The sequence below is a fragment of the Blennius ocellaris genome (genome assembly GCF_963422515.1).
Source record: "Blennius ocellaris genome assembly, chromosome: 2".
NCBI classification, from domain to species: Eukaryota; Metazoa; Chordata; class Actinopteri; order Blenniiformes; family Blenniidae; genus Blennius; species Blennius ocellaris.
In genome coordinates this window covers 25,871,596-25,886,748 of record NC_137651.1, presented here as the reverse complement: position 1 = coordinate 25,886,748, position 15,153 = coordinate 25,871,596, and the positions used below count along the sequence as shown (strand labels likewise).

The 15,153-nt window shown below is 39.0% G+C and overlaps 1 protein-coding gene across 1 annotated transcript in view; it reads left to right on the top strand.

Moving 5' to 3' along the window:
* The first annotated feature begins 2,555 nt into the window (after window positions 1-2,555).
* Window positions 2,556-15,153, top strand: part of arhgap42b (Rho GTPase activating protein 42b) — an 82,336-nt gene continuing 69,738 nt past the window's right edge. The window contains exon 1 of the mRNA XM_080510087.1: window positions 2,556-2,817. Coding sequence (XP_080366213.1) covers window positions 2,664-2,817 — 154 coding nt within the window. The 5' untranslated portion in view covers window positions 2,556-2,663. The remainder of the gene's footprint in view (window positions 2,818-15,153) is intronic.

The window sequence follows — 15,153 nt, the reverse complement described above, 5'->3', positions numbered from 1 at the left end:
CATACTTATTTCAGTTTCTCTCCTGTGTCCATGCTTGCTGCTCCATCCCAAACTCTATCTGAGATAATATTTTGTTCTAAATTGTTCAAGAGCCATAGTTTTGTACACTTTGTTTATTGAACAACAAATTCAGATATTATAATGTATGAGGGAAAATTATTTTGTTACTGTTTTATTATGGTAAAATATTTGCTGTTTACCTGTACCATTTTCCAAAATGTTTATCTCAGTTTTAACTAATTAATAAGCCAAAGGAAAAAGAAATTATAAAAACATTTAGAGGTCATGAAAATCCATCCAAATATAGGAATCTGATGATGCATTAACAACGAATATTAGAAAGGTATTGTTATCGGATCCGTATCGGTGATACTGGCCAATATTTATTTGGTACGGTGGCCCTGAAGTGCAAACCACAACAACAAATTGAAAAACACAACTGCAAATTCAAAAACACAACAGCAAATCATTATACACAACAACAAATTCAAAAACACAACACAAATGAAAAAAACACAACAACAAATTGAAAAACACAACGACATTAACTTTAATGGAAGAGCAGCAGACGAGCTCTCTGATTGGACGACGGTGCAATTCAGCCTTTGAACCGGAAGTTATTCTGCCTGGAGCACGAATTTCAAAACTTGGAAACGTTTGGTGACTCCTCTACCAACTCTTTCTCGCAGCTGGACAAAACATTGTTCCTCCTTTCCTTCTCGATATTTTCTCCTCTTGAAACCAAACGCGCCACAAGTGAAATGACCTCCGGTTCATAAGCGGTACTGTCCCGTCGTCCAATCAGCGCTATCTCTCGCTGCCAAGTGGTATCTACCTTTTCTGTTTAAGTCACCGTCTTTGTGTTTTTTTCATTTGTGTTGTTTTGTTGAATTTGCAGTTGTGTTTTTTCGTTTTTGTTGTGTTTTTCAATTTGCAGTTGTGTTTTCAATTTGCAGTTGTGTTTTTCAATTTGCAGTTGTGTTTTTTCACTTGTGTTGTGTTTTTGAATTTGCAGTTGTGTTTTTTCATTTGTGTTGTGTTTTTGAATTTGCTGTTGTGTTTTTGAATTTGTTGTTGTGTTTTTGAATTTGTTGTTGTGATTTTCAATTTCCAGTTGTGTTTTTCCATTTGTTGTTGTGGTTTGTACTTCAGGGCCACCGTAATTTGGTACCGGATCTATCCCAAATCTTTCAGTACTGCACACCACTACTTCCAGTGTCTGCTTCAAAGCTCATCCAATATACTATGGAGAGCTTGGACATCATCTCAGGTGCTGCTTGTTCCGGAAGCAGGTTTTAGCATTTTGTTTTATCTAATTTTTTCTTTTATATGTATATGAGTTGAAGTCGTAATGAATTTCTGTTTACCTTCTTAGTGATGAGCAGTAAAAACTACATGGGGAGTTTATTGGTTTATTGGTTTATTGGTTATATTCTTCTAAACTTAACTTTTAAACTTTTTCTTTGCCAACACCAACAAAAACCAACAAGATGGCGCCCCCCGTGGCAGACGTGTTTGCTCGCTCTTGGACTCAAAAACTCTTTCTTCCCCGTTGCAATCAGACTTCTGAACAGCTTCTGACATGTTTACATTTTGCACATCTCACTTTCTTACTAATATTTTTGCACTGCTCTGTTATTTTATTTTATTTTATTTTTATTTTTTATTTTATTCTATTTTTGTGTATATACTTACTTATTTATGTATGTCGGCTCCAGGGTAGATGGCAAAATAAGAATTTCATTCACTGTGAAACCTGGCTTTTACTGGTGACATGACAATAAAACACCTTGAACCTTGAACCAAAAAGTGTTGAAGCTGGATATTATGTTAAACTAAAGGAAGAACACAAAGCAGTAGACAACAGCAAAAGAAATGACAATGCACAAAGAAAATTAAATGTAGAACAAAGATACAGTATATCGAAAAATGTTCTGTTGTTTTAAACCTAATCAATTGAATCAAGAATTTTTAATCCAGCTTCTCTGGGCTTCTGTTTTAGACAAATGAAAGGATTTATTCTTTTTAAATTATTGATTCCTTAAGCAACACGTTTCACATGGATACTAAAGCATTGAAAAGTTATTGTACAAAAGTGATTCATTTAAAAAACAACAACATATTATTATAAAATAGATGAGATAAAAAGAAAGTAAGCAGAAAAGTAGCCTGAAATGATAATATTATAATATAACTTCTAACATTTATTATTTCAAATTTAGGCTTTGAATTGGAAAAAAAAAAAAAAAATATAAAAATATCCAGAAAAAAATTATTAACCGTTATGGGGACTCCTTTGTAAATGTAAATGTATTCAAGTTGCAAATTGAGTTAAAAAAAAAAAAACACAAAACAAAACAAAACAAAAAAAACATAACGTGCAGCTTTAGATTCCAGAGTCCTTTGACTGCGTAAATGATCCAAAACCAAAGTTTGTTGTAAACTATCCAAAAGTAACCAGCAGGAGTCATTAGACCGCTATTTGTAGGAAAGGTATGTGGCGGGGGAGCGGAAGTGCGGAAGTGATCTGAGCAAGAAAACTTTTTTGGGGGGAGTAGTTTGGAGAACTCGGTGTGTTTTTATCGGAGCTGCGGGATGAAAAGTGAAAAGTTTTCTCTCCAGAGTTCCAGTGCGTAAAAGAGCCAGACGTCACGTTGCGCACAATGGGACTCCCCACTTTGGAGTTCAGCGACTCTTTCCTGGACAGTCCCGACTTCAGAGAGCGCCTCAAATGCCACGAAATCGAGCTGGAGCGGACAAATAAATTCATCAAGGAGCTCATCAAGGATGGAAACATGCTGATCACTGCGCTGAGGAGTAAGTAGACAGATGATGCATTCATGCGCCTTTCTGCACAGACTGCTGCTCCCCATCTGTATGTCCAGCCAGCGGGGGGGTTGTGGTCCCCCACTGGAGCACATTTACATTGCATGTGGGGAAAGCTTAAAACATACCTTAACACAAAGAGCACCTGTGATTGATTTTGCTGTGATTTCTGTAATTGCACATTCAGTTGCCTTTCCTCTGCCTCCCCGGCGACTCTGCATGCATACAAACACTCTCGCAGCCTTTTAAGCCCTGTGATATGAATAGATCTGCGCTGTCCAGTAAAAAAGGCCAGTCAGACGTGTGGATCTCATTAGTGCAGAGTGCACATTGTTCTAACTCCAATTCATTAATGAGAGATGCTTTCAATCACTCTCAAGGGTCCTCCATCCCTAGCAGAGGAAACAGACTTTTTGCTTGAGTCTTCTATAACTTGCAAGCAAAGAGGGCCTGCACCACTGTCACTGCAAGGATGCCAGCCCCCTATATCGTGAGGGTCATTGTCCTCTCAAGTTCAGCCTCAAATTCCACTGTGCTGATTAAAGCAGACTTCCTGTTCTGCTGAATCCCTGTGGGGATGAGAGTTTGGTCCGCTCACGTCACAAGTGTGTCTGTGAAATGGGGGAGAGATTAGAAATATAGGCCGTAATAAATATGGAAAACAGCCGGCTTGAAATAGAGTGGAAAGGGCAGAGCGGTGTGTTGTGGTGCTCTCACTAACTCATCACTCAGCTGGGTGTAATATAGTTGTATTTTCACAGTTCAAAATAACACGGTCCCATCAACCTTTACTTGGGAGAGAGAGCTGCATTCTTCATGCTTTCACTCTTTTAATCACCATTCCCACAGAGCGAATGCACTCTGCACGTGCAGCCTTGGTCCTCAAGGCAGTGGAGCCGAAATGCTACATTGACATGTTGACACCTCCAAGCTGACACATTCAGCAAGTTGCACATTAAATACATTATTATGCCGTGTGGTCGGAAATTATAAAGCCACTTTAAAAGTCAATCGTGTTCATGTAAACCCGAAGAATCCAAGAAAGTTCAGTGAATTAGAAAGATTGAAAATGCAGGTTTGACAGGTTTGAATTCATAATAAGGTATTTTTCGTCTGGAATTCCATAGTACTCCCACTTAACTGGAGTAAGATGGACTTCTATAAGCTCCCAAGTGAACACGATGATTTCATAGTCCTGTTTTATTTCCTTCAATCTGAAGTGGTTAGCACTCTCTCTTCACTGTAATAATATACACAGTCTGAGTCTTGTTTATTCCCACAGTCCAAAAATATGCTTTTAAGGCCATCAGCGATTCTAAATGGGGTAAATGTGAGTATGTGACTGGGATCAACTCCACGAGATGAAAGTGGGATGAAACATGTAGGACTGGATCCATTATTCATGTCCAGTTTGTCTTTACACTTTGCACAACCATTGTTTTTGTTTTAGACAATATGAAAATTTGTGACAAAATATATGATGTGCGATGATGCAGTGGTTGGTGCTTTTACCTCACGCAATAAGTTGTGGGTTTGAATCCAAGTTTGGACCTTTATGTTTGGTTACTACTGTTTCTTCAGAGTACTCTTGCTTCCTCCAACAGTCAAGTTACGTTGATAAATAACTTGCATATTACTTGTGTACAGTGTGTTGCAAGTTTATCATCATTGCAATATAAAGCTTTGCAATATACATATGGCAAAAGCCTAGCTGAACTGCAATAAATGTTTCCATGCACTGTGTGTTGATGCTCTGTCAACATTACTTTGCTAATCAGATGGTGCACTACTGTGCTAGAGTGTGTTCATATTTCATTTAATTATTTCAACATTAAATCATACCTGGTGGTGAAAAGGTCAAAGGCACAAAAATGATATAAAAATGTCTTTGAACAGCTTCTGGTGGGAACTGAAAATGTGCATGTGATTTGAAAAGAAACATGGCCTTAAAAGAGAGAGAGATCACTGTTATCTGGAAATTTAAATCCCAAAATTCAGCTTGGATCACCGTGTGCCCTGGTGTTTGTGCGATGTCTTTGGATTTGAATAACGCAGGTATGGAAGGTGACTGTTAAATGTAATATTTTTGATTTGATTTGTGGGTCAGAAATCAAAACAGGCCAGAAATTTGATCCTGACAGCATAATAAAAGGTCAGATTTCTTCAAGTTTCCTGAAAGTAATTAGCAGCTGATGTTTACTTGGTAGACACAAACATTTAAATATGGCAGGGCCCCAAGTTTCCAACAGAGCATTCCTTTCTTAGTTCATTTTATTGTTGTGGGAAACATTGCATTGAACCATCAAAAACTGAAATGTGGAAGTCTTCCATGTCTAACTGTGAAGAGAAACTTCCTCCTAAATGTGGCCGGACTGACGCTTTTTTTCTGGGAAAGTGCCTGACCGTAATAAGAAACAGCAAATAAAGGGTGAGCTGGGGTGGCCTCAGAGGACGAACGACATCTCCAAGATACTTACGACAAGGGGGAAACGAGGTTAAAAGCTTAGGGTGAAAATCACTTCTACTTTTAAGAATTCTTGTTTTTCACGCCGTTGTATTGCTTCATTTTAGTATTATAGGTTTGTTTGATCAACAGAAACGGTAGGAAATTTCTTATTATTTTTGATCATCCTGCTTTATCGCCTCAATCAAAAGCTTTACTTTGCCTACAGTGGTGAACTTAAGTGAAATTGCAGATAAGTATAGCTTATCTGTAGAATATTTGCTGTCAGTTTAATGTCCGTAATATGTCTGTAATATGGTTTTGATGAGGCCAAATAATGAGAAACTCTTCTTCATTCCCGAGCATTGGATTACTGACTACAATCGGCTGCTGAAAGCCTCTATTTTGTACCTTTTTTACAGAAAAACTGTTGTGTCAGTAGGCAGAGCTCCACTGGTGGACAGGACTACCCTGCTGAATGTTTTATTCATAGCAGTGAAGGTTCTCCGTATGAGATGTCAAAGGTCTGGGCAAATGGTTTAAGGCCAAATAAGACCTTAATGCTCCATGTTGTACTGTGCATATAGGAATGTGGCAAAGTGAATCGCAGCTTTGATTGCATTTGATTGGCTTATTGATTGAATTAAACAGCACAGCTGAGGCTTTACTGCAGGGATGTCAAGCATAAGACCCGCTGGCCAAAACCGGTTTGCCAGAGGTTCTAATCTGGCCTGCCAAACCACCAAGTGGAAAGAAATTCAATGAAAACATTGCTTTTTGGACTTTGGATTGCATTTTTTGGACATTTTACTGTATTTTACACCAGAACGTTTCATTAAAATTGGCTTTACGTTGAGAGTGTAGTCATTTTATGTAGTTGTGGTTCTTTTTTGTCATCTATACTCTGCGCCGCAACAAAGAAAAGCTTAAATTGAAAGGTTATTATGGCATTGTTTTACTGATCTGGCCCTCTCAAGATGAAATTGGGCTGTATGTGGTCCCTTAAGTAAATGTATTTGATACCCCTGCTTTACTTGATCCTCCCTTGTATATCCCTCCATGTATCCAGTCTCTTGCAAACAGTTTATGTTTAAAACACAGAAACCATCAAGCAGTGGTGCACTTAAGAATGTAAAGCCCAACTTCACTTCCTAAAAGGCTGGTCGACTGTATAAAGTGTAAAAAAAAAGGATACATTGATTTGTTTACATAAAACTATATTTCCTTCACAATAGAACACATTCACAAAGTCACATTATGCAAGTAGGCCTTTTTATCATTAACTCTGGAATTTGGTTTGGACCACCGCCACTGATCCAGGAACATAGCCACAAAATAAACAGCTTTGGAGCTCTGTGGAAGGACTTGTGAGCTGTGTTTGTCTTTCCTTTGTGGTGATGAGTGGTTTAGTCCTTTGACTGGAAAGCCCAGTTTCAGTCAGGCTGGGAAAGAAAGTGCAGGAAGCGAGGAGACGGCAGTAAATTATTGATGGGCTTTAACTTAGGACCCTGCAGAGGTTTAGGACCCTTTAGGGCCCGCCGTCACTGGTGACATTACTGGACCATTTTTTTTTTTTTGCTCTAATAGCAATCAACTCATGTTTCTGGATTGAAATGTGAGCGATAATTTATTGGTCTTCATGTCCTGTCTATGTCAATGAGCCCTATTCAGCCAGGCCGTTAATAACTGAGAAACCTTTCTTATATGCACATGCACCAGGTCTTTGGATTCTAGTCGGTGTACAGCTACAATGCTGAAATTTATGGAGCATGCATGTTGTTGGTATGCTTAAATATAAATGTAGTTTGAAATTCTTTTCTTCTCAGAATATCGACAAAAGTACTGATATTTGCACACAAAAAAATGGTTTTTGGAACTACATGTTGTAAATAAAATAAGGGATTGATCGGGACACACGTGTATATAAGCGCAGTTAAATTCAGAACTCGTTTTTTATGATAGAGTAATGTGCAACAGTTTAACTAAGGGGTGACAAACATTATTATTAGTATTAAGAATAATAATAATAATTTCTTTTTTAATTAAAAAAGAAATACATTTCTGAAGAGTAAGACACAAAACAATACTCAGCCCCGAGCTGAGGTATTGGTGACGCTCTCAAGAACAAAAGCAACTTTATTGCTATCAAACTCACCTCAAAGTCATGCTGTCAGGGGGAGTTCGTAAAAACATACAAAAAAAGGCAATAGCTACAAGAGAGATTCTTTGTACATTTCACTGTAATTTGTGCCAGAAGATTTCATCAAATTGACTTTAAGTTGGAATTGTAGTCATATTTGATAGTAGTTGTTCATTTTCACCATGTATACTCAGCGACACAATAAAAATACACAAAAAGGAGAAATTAGGCCGTATGTGGCCCTCCAAATAAAATTGACACCCCTGGTTCAACCCCTTATGAAGCATGTTACAATAACTGATCGTTTTTCATATCCAGTGAAAATTAAGCGAAAAATAAGTTCAATGCATCAAATAAGTCAAATTTAAGCCCCTTCTTTGCCTATGATTCAGTCGAGTGAAAATAACCTTTTACAGAAATCCAGTGAGAATCCCCTTACATTGTTAGAGGAATAGTTTTTGATCAATTTGTATAAAAATGGCATATAAAACTGTTGAATCTCCGAAGTGTTAAAATGCCTCTACAATTCTCTAAGCTCTAAATTCCAAAATATTCTAATGTGTGTCCTATGAAGAGTAAATGTTAAAATTCTTCTGCGTCATCCAGTTTTAATGAGATTCCTCATCAGCCCCAAATTTACTCTGCAGTATGACAACATCCGCAAATATTCAGCGACGAAGTCCAAGAAGCAACACGAGAAACCCGGCACCAGATGGCGTGGCCCCCTGCTGAGCCCTGATCTCCACAACATGGAGTCTCTCTCAGATTAGATGAAGCAACAGAAGAAACTGAAATTGGCCTAATCCACACAAGAACTGCAACAAAACTCGAGAAAACAAAACACCTTCCTGTCATGAACTATGAAAAACTGAGCACCATGTAAAACAGTCCTGCCTCAAAGACTAACTACTGGTTACCCCAGACAGCAGTTAAATTAAATAGTCTGAACTGCCTTAAACACCTGCATAGATCCGTACAAGTCTGATATATTGAATAAAGTTTTGGAAATTCTTTGTGCTACAAAGGCATATGAATCACACTGTGATTCAAACTGTTATTTGTCTGTAATTATTTAGTCAGGTGCAAAAAGGATGGATCTCCAGATGCTGCAAGTAGCTGTGCTGGGCTTCATGCTGTCAGTGGTTTGTGCTTTGTAGTCACATCTGGTGTAAATAACCACTGCCGAGTTTTGCTAATCCCTCAGCTTGACTGCAGTAATTGGATCGACTGAAGGTGCTAATTATGCCTTTAGTGAGTGGGGTTGCTCAAACCACACAGAAGGAATAATTCTATACATTTCATTTGCAGTTGCGGTTAAGTTTCTTGAGGCTGGAGTGATGCAGGTTGCCACGGGGATCATCAGAGGAAAGATATTTGCAAATTAGAGTTGGTAACGTAACTTCAGCTGAACTTAGTGAGTGACCCAGTCTTTAGTCTGACCCACACAATGACGACAGCTCGACTAACGTGTCAGAGCAACACTAAAATCATGCAATTTGAAAACTGTCTAGTTGAGGGAGACAGTTACTGCACCACCCATTTCATTAGGTACACCTCTTCCTACAGTCATTAACACAAATCGGCAGATTGCATGGCATGAACTCGGTGTATTTCGTGGGGATGCATCAAACACGGTCAAAATGGGCTGCTGAAGTTCAAACCCAACATGGGAATTTACAAGAAAGGTATATCAAATATGGCATGGAGTTTGGCACCATACAGGCCAAAACTGTTGGTATACTGGGTTTTTCACGCACATCCACCTCTAGTATTAACAGGAAGTGGTCTGAAAAATATCCCATGACCAGAAGTTCACGGGTTTAAAATGCATTGTTGGTGCTAGGGGTCAGAAAAGAATGAAAGATGATAATAATAGTAGCTTGCAACTAAGAGCACATAACACAGTGAATCCTGAAACTGATGTTGTCACTTGGGTCAGCTAATAACAGGAAGTTGAGACGAGTTCACACAGCCTCACCAAACTGGACATGAGAAGATTGGAAAATGTTTGATCAAACAAGTCTCCATTTCTGATGCCACCTTTAGATGTTAGAATTTGGCATGAATAACAGGAGCACATGGATCTAACCTGCCTTGTATCAAAGGTCCAGGTCGGTGCTGGTGGTGTAATGAGGTGGGGGAATATTTCCTTGGCACAGTAGGAGACCATTAGTATGAACTACATAGTTTAATGTTGAAAGCTTCCTTGGGTTTTGTTGTCCAGAGGCCTTATGTTTGACACCACTGAACTAGACTGTTCTGATGGTAAAAAGAGGGTTTAACTTGTTACTAGCAAGGTATATTATTGGTTGCTTTTTTGCAAAAGTATGTAGTACCTGTCATGAATTGCTAATTTCTTGTGACTTTGACAACATGGGTGGTTGCATGCCCAATAGCAAGGGTAACATTTACTTTTGTGTTTTGTGCAAGCTCAGTGTTGACCAAGATGTTTATATAAAGGTCGATGATCAAATTTTGTGACACTGAAAATAGGAGGGGAAAAAAGAGTTGAATTGCCCCTGACCAGTGGAAACCAAAGTTGCACTCCTCTTTCTCAAAAGCTGACTAATATTTAGGTAAAAAAAAAAAAAATGTTTTTGATTGTTTGTTGGTTGGGCACAGCAACTCTCTGCACACACATCACAATGACAAAACTCCAGGAAGTGATTTCACATTGATGACAAATGCTCTGACACATAAAACCACACATAGAACTGAATTTTTTTTTTTAAACACTTCTTTTCTTGTCAAGATTAAACAAATCCATTATAACCTGTTGAGCTTCAGAAGGGTTTTGTAGTTAGATCATGTTGTAGTGTTTGCTGAGCCCAGCCAGCAAGTCCCTGGCTGTTGTTTCATATTTATTATAGAGGCATGGAAATGACATCACTCTTATTCATCCACTGGAAGAGGGCAAACGGTATTTCCCAAGATGATGAAATGATGATACAGGAGCCATGACATGTACCCCTTTCATCGTATTTGTATATCAAAACACCCCATCATGTATTATTAGTTAGATAAATCAGACAATGATTACCATGGGAATCCTGTTTGCGATGCTCCCTCTCACCACCTGTCATGTACTGGCACGGGCTGCCTGGACCGCTCTGAAGAAAAATATTTTATTATGACTGCTTGGCTTGTTAGGTATTTGACCTTTTTCACTTGCTTCATGTTTAGCTTGCTTTTGATATTTCACGTTGAGCCTGCAGTGGTGGATTTTCCAGTGTATAGCAAGTGATTTGATTGACAAGATAAGGTCTGCAAGATCCTTTTGAACAGCTCCAGGGATCTCACATATGGCCTATCCATATATCCCATAGACTGGTTTAAACTGAGCTGCTGGCTGAAAATGTTGCTAAAATTTTCATCAATGAACCTCGATTTTTGTGTGTGTTGTATTACAGTACTGTGCAGATGTGAAGACAATCTGGAAAGTAAAAGGTAGTGGACTTTACTTTTATGGTCTGTTTTATTCACGACTTTGAAATGCTTTAGGCAAGCGCATCATTTGTATATTTTCATTTCAGTACAGTTTTGCCTTTTACACGGCAACATTTTGAAAACAATTTCTGTTTACATGGCAACGGCAAAAAATACTATGTAGATAGCTGGGCCATGAGTTGACACTTTATTGTTTTTGTAATGAAATCACACATTGGCGATTAAAGAACAATACACATTCAAATGAACAATACGAGTACACGCACATTCATATAGACAGACAGCAATGTCGCATTGTTATTCCGTAAGACTCTCAACTATAAGACTACCAAATCAGGAGAACATGGACTGGGAATTATGACACTCTGGAGGCAACTTTGTTGTTATTGTCCATCTACTCACACACGTAGAAGAACTATTGAGATGCATATGCACAGTAGCAGCGATACCCGTCTACTCAGGATTGAATCTGAGCGCTCTTGAAAGAACTCTCTAGAAAGGTTATTTCAAACATCTTGCAGAGCTCCTGAATCTCCTGTAATCAGGCTAAACTCTCTGTCGATGTGGTAAATGTGGCTCAGGTGGTCAAGTTGTCCTCCAATCTCTTGATCGGCAGTGTGACGTGGGCTCCACCTGTGCATATGTCTTTGTGGCCTGAGGCAATAATCAACCCCATCTTGTTCCTGATGTTGTGCAAGCACCGTGAGTGGCAGTCTATCCATTTATGAGTGAACATGTGCATGAATGGATGAAAGGTGTAAAGTGCTATAAGATTGCCTAAAAGTGGTGGAAATGTGGTGTATAGGTGAAGTCTTCTATTTACGAGGTACAAACATTTTGTAGGAAAGTGAAATAGGCCACATTACTCCCTGGATCTTTACATATGGTTATACAGTATCATCCTGTTGGTACTCCCTATACTCTAATTGCAGTTATTTTCCAATATATATATTACAGAGTTCTCGACACAACACAACACTGAGCCTCAAGCTGAGATATCAGTAAGGCTGCTCTGAATGCTAGCTCCCTTGTTCCTGTCAAACTAGCCTCAAAACCATGCTGCCAGGGTGAGTTTGTAAACATATGCATAATGCAACAGCTACAGGAGAAGTCTTTTTGATCTTTATATTTTGTACTAGAAGCTTTAATAAAAATTGGCTTCATGTTGAGATTGTAGTAATTTGGGGTAAAACGGGTATTTTCCTAATGTATACTCTGTGCCACAACAAAGAAAATCCTTAGAAATTACAATTTAGATGTTATTATGGCACTATTTTATGAGCGCAGTCCACTCAAGATGAAATTAGGCTGTATGTGGCCTCTAAACTAAAATATGTTTGACACCTCTGGACTAAATTCATAGGAAATGTGTCTGAAAGAGGATATGTTATCAATTGCAGTAGTTTGAAGTGTGCAGTGCATATGGTGAAATAACACAGTATGTCACTATTTTTCAGATTTTTTTCACATTTCCAGGTTCAATGTCTCAATCGGATGCACATGTAAGGGAGTCTTCGTTTTGTTTAGCTTAAAGCTGGATTTTCATGCATTTAAAAACATTTTCTTCCCATAAGTTTTGAAATCCAACATATGATATACTTTTCTTGATGGGTAGCACTGTTTAAACATGCATTCTGCAAATGTTATCAATTTATCAAAGGACAGGAAGCTGATAGTTTGGAGTCATTTTTCATTGCTGAAGCACAACTGTGGATTCAGTCAGATCCCTTCATATTGGTATTGTATGACGGTAAAGTAGCTTTTCCCCCCGACCTAAAACATTGGCACAGAACTCTCAGTAATCTGATGACAATGATGAATGTTGTTAAAAAGACTGAACTAAAGACCCAAAGCAGCTCCTGTTGTGGATAAGGCATCACCGATGACGTGTTCATACTCTGGGTGATGCCTCATGTCCTTTATACATAATTTGTATTTGTTAAACAACAAGTCAAGCGCTTGCTCCTCACACACGGTGTCAGCAGGTTGGGGATGTACTCTGTGTAATCCTGCATCGCCACCCTTTCATCCACATAGCTGAAGTTTTAGCCTGGGGCTTAAACGCACGACAAAACTGAATTATTCGAAAAAGTTTGCCTGTAATAGCAGTCTTTAAAGTGTTTTTTTTTTTTCTTCTGTAGTTATTAATAACCCACTGGAAATGGCAGTTTTTTTTCTTTAAGGATCATTAGAGAGTAATGTAATTTTGTGACCTGTCATGTTTTTTGTTAGAGAACAGAAAGATTTGCTTTATCTAAACCAGGAGACAGGCCATTATTATGCTACCTAACAATGTGTTCCTGCCACCCCGCCATGCCCACGCTTGCTTCCCAGCTATGTAGTGACGCTACATCTGCAGTAATGAATGGCTGATAAACACAAGGGTTGTTATTATTAAAAAAAGTGTATTTAGTAAGTCTGTAAACGGTACCTTTACTCATTCCAACTGTACCAGCATAATTCTGAAGCATGTATGCCTCTTAACATAGCTGTAATTAGTGATTGTTATTTCATTAATTCCAGATACAAAGTACAACTTTTTTCTTTTTTTTCATCAAGAGTGTTTTCACAACCGTGCTTAGCTTTGGGGACTGTGCATTTGTTTGTCTGAGGACAGATGATGCTCCCAAGGCTCAGCCAGAGGAAATGTCCTGTAAACATGCTTGTATAACCATCCCCCATCCTCCCGCCGATAGCATTCGGTCTGACATCACTGTGCTTCACTGTGTGGGTGTGTGCATGTGTTCTCTCAGTGTCTGTGTCTGTTGGACTGTGACTAAGGCATACCGCGTATTGCAGGATTATACCATTTATGACGTATTGCCGCCACCTCGACGACCTTGATGCATTTTAACTGCTGTGATGGGAATGAAATGCAAGTGGACATTATGTGACTTGTGTGGCAATGCGGTTGAGTGAGGCGGTGAGCGCTGCTCGTGCAGCACTGTGAGGGACTCTGCTATTTTTTGTGGGTGGACAGATTTTGATAAAAGGATTAGATGTTGCATTCCTAAAAGCCACTTCCCCCTCAGACCGTGCAGGGAAATGTGTTGGACCCCAGATCGAGGTCTGTTCTGGGGCAGCTCTGTTGCTGTTCTGTCAGTCAAAATGATTGTCACACCAAGCACATCATTCTCCTGTTTACAGTTGCCAGGTTTCATGAGTACTTTTGTTGCCTCTTCAAGTCGAGATGGATAATGTGGCAGACAGGTGTTTCTTCTCCATGACACTTTAAAAAAAATACACTCCTTTGCTGGACATTATGAATTGTCAGTTGAAATCTTCATTGAAATCCAGTAGTGTCCAGTAGTGGTGCTTCGATTGATAGGCCACCGATCATGATTAGCCAGAAAGTATGAGATGGGTGCGTGCCAATCAACACCTTTGATTTAGCTTCATTCAAACTCAGGTTGCCAGATGCTGGAGCTGATCCCAGCTGACTTTGGGTGAAGGCAGTCTTCACAGGGAAACAGACAGTCACAGGCATTTGCATTCATACCTGCCGACAGACCACTAATACACCTCAGAAGCCTGTAGGAGGCCAGAGTACCTGGAGAAGAGCCAAGCATGCTCAGGGAGAACATGTAAACCCCACAGAGTAAGATCCCAATTCAGGACCTGAACTGGGAATGTTCTCACTGTGAGGCAGCAGTACAAACTCCACTGTGATATTTGCATTCTTTAATTGCTTTGATAGCAAATTGACTTAAGATATTTTGGGTTAAATTAAATATATAGTCTTTGTCTTGAACTGGAACATTTTGTGGCAAAAGTGGGAAATTCCCTTGGGCTTTACTTGCAAACAATCAAAAAAGTATACTCATGCTTGAATGCTTACATGGAGACGATGCAAACTACGTACTGAAAAGCCCAACCGAGACTCAAACAAAGGAAACTTCTTGCTGTGAGATGAGAGTACTAACCATGACACAAGCTCATGGATGGTCTTAAGTGTCTTCTTTCTTATTTCCTCAACAGAACCAAGAAGTTCACTTCAAAACACGTTGTATTTTCTGAAGTCTTATGGTAGAACTGGGCCTATTATTATGGCCAAGTGTTTTTTTTTTTTTTTTTTCTTTGGAGAGGAAGTTCATCTCTGTCAGAAGTTCTGTCAGATGTTTTGTCTGCAAGACTCCTGAAAGAAAATCTCTCAACTCAGGCTAAAGGCTATAGACTGCTGATAAATGATGGAGGCTGGCCTGTCTGACTTTTTTTTCATTCCGGCAGAATTGCGAGGGTAATAACTCTGATCTTTTTCTCCATAGCTTAAGAATAGGCAGTAGCATTGCATCAGCCT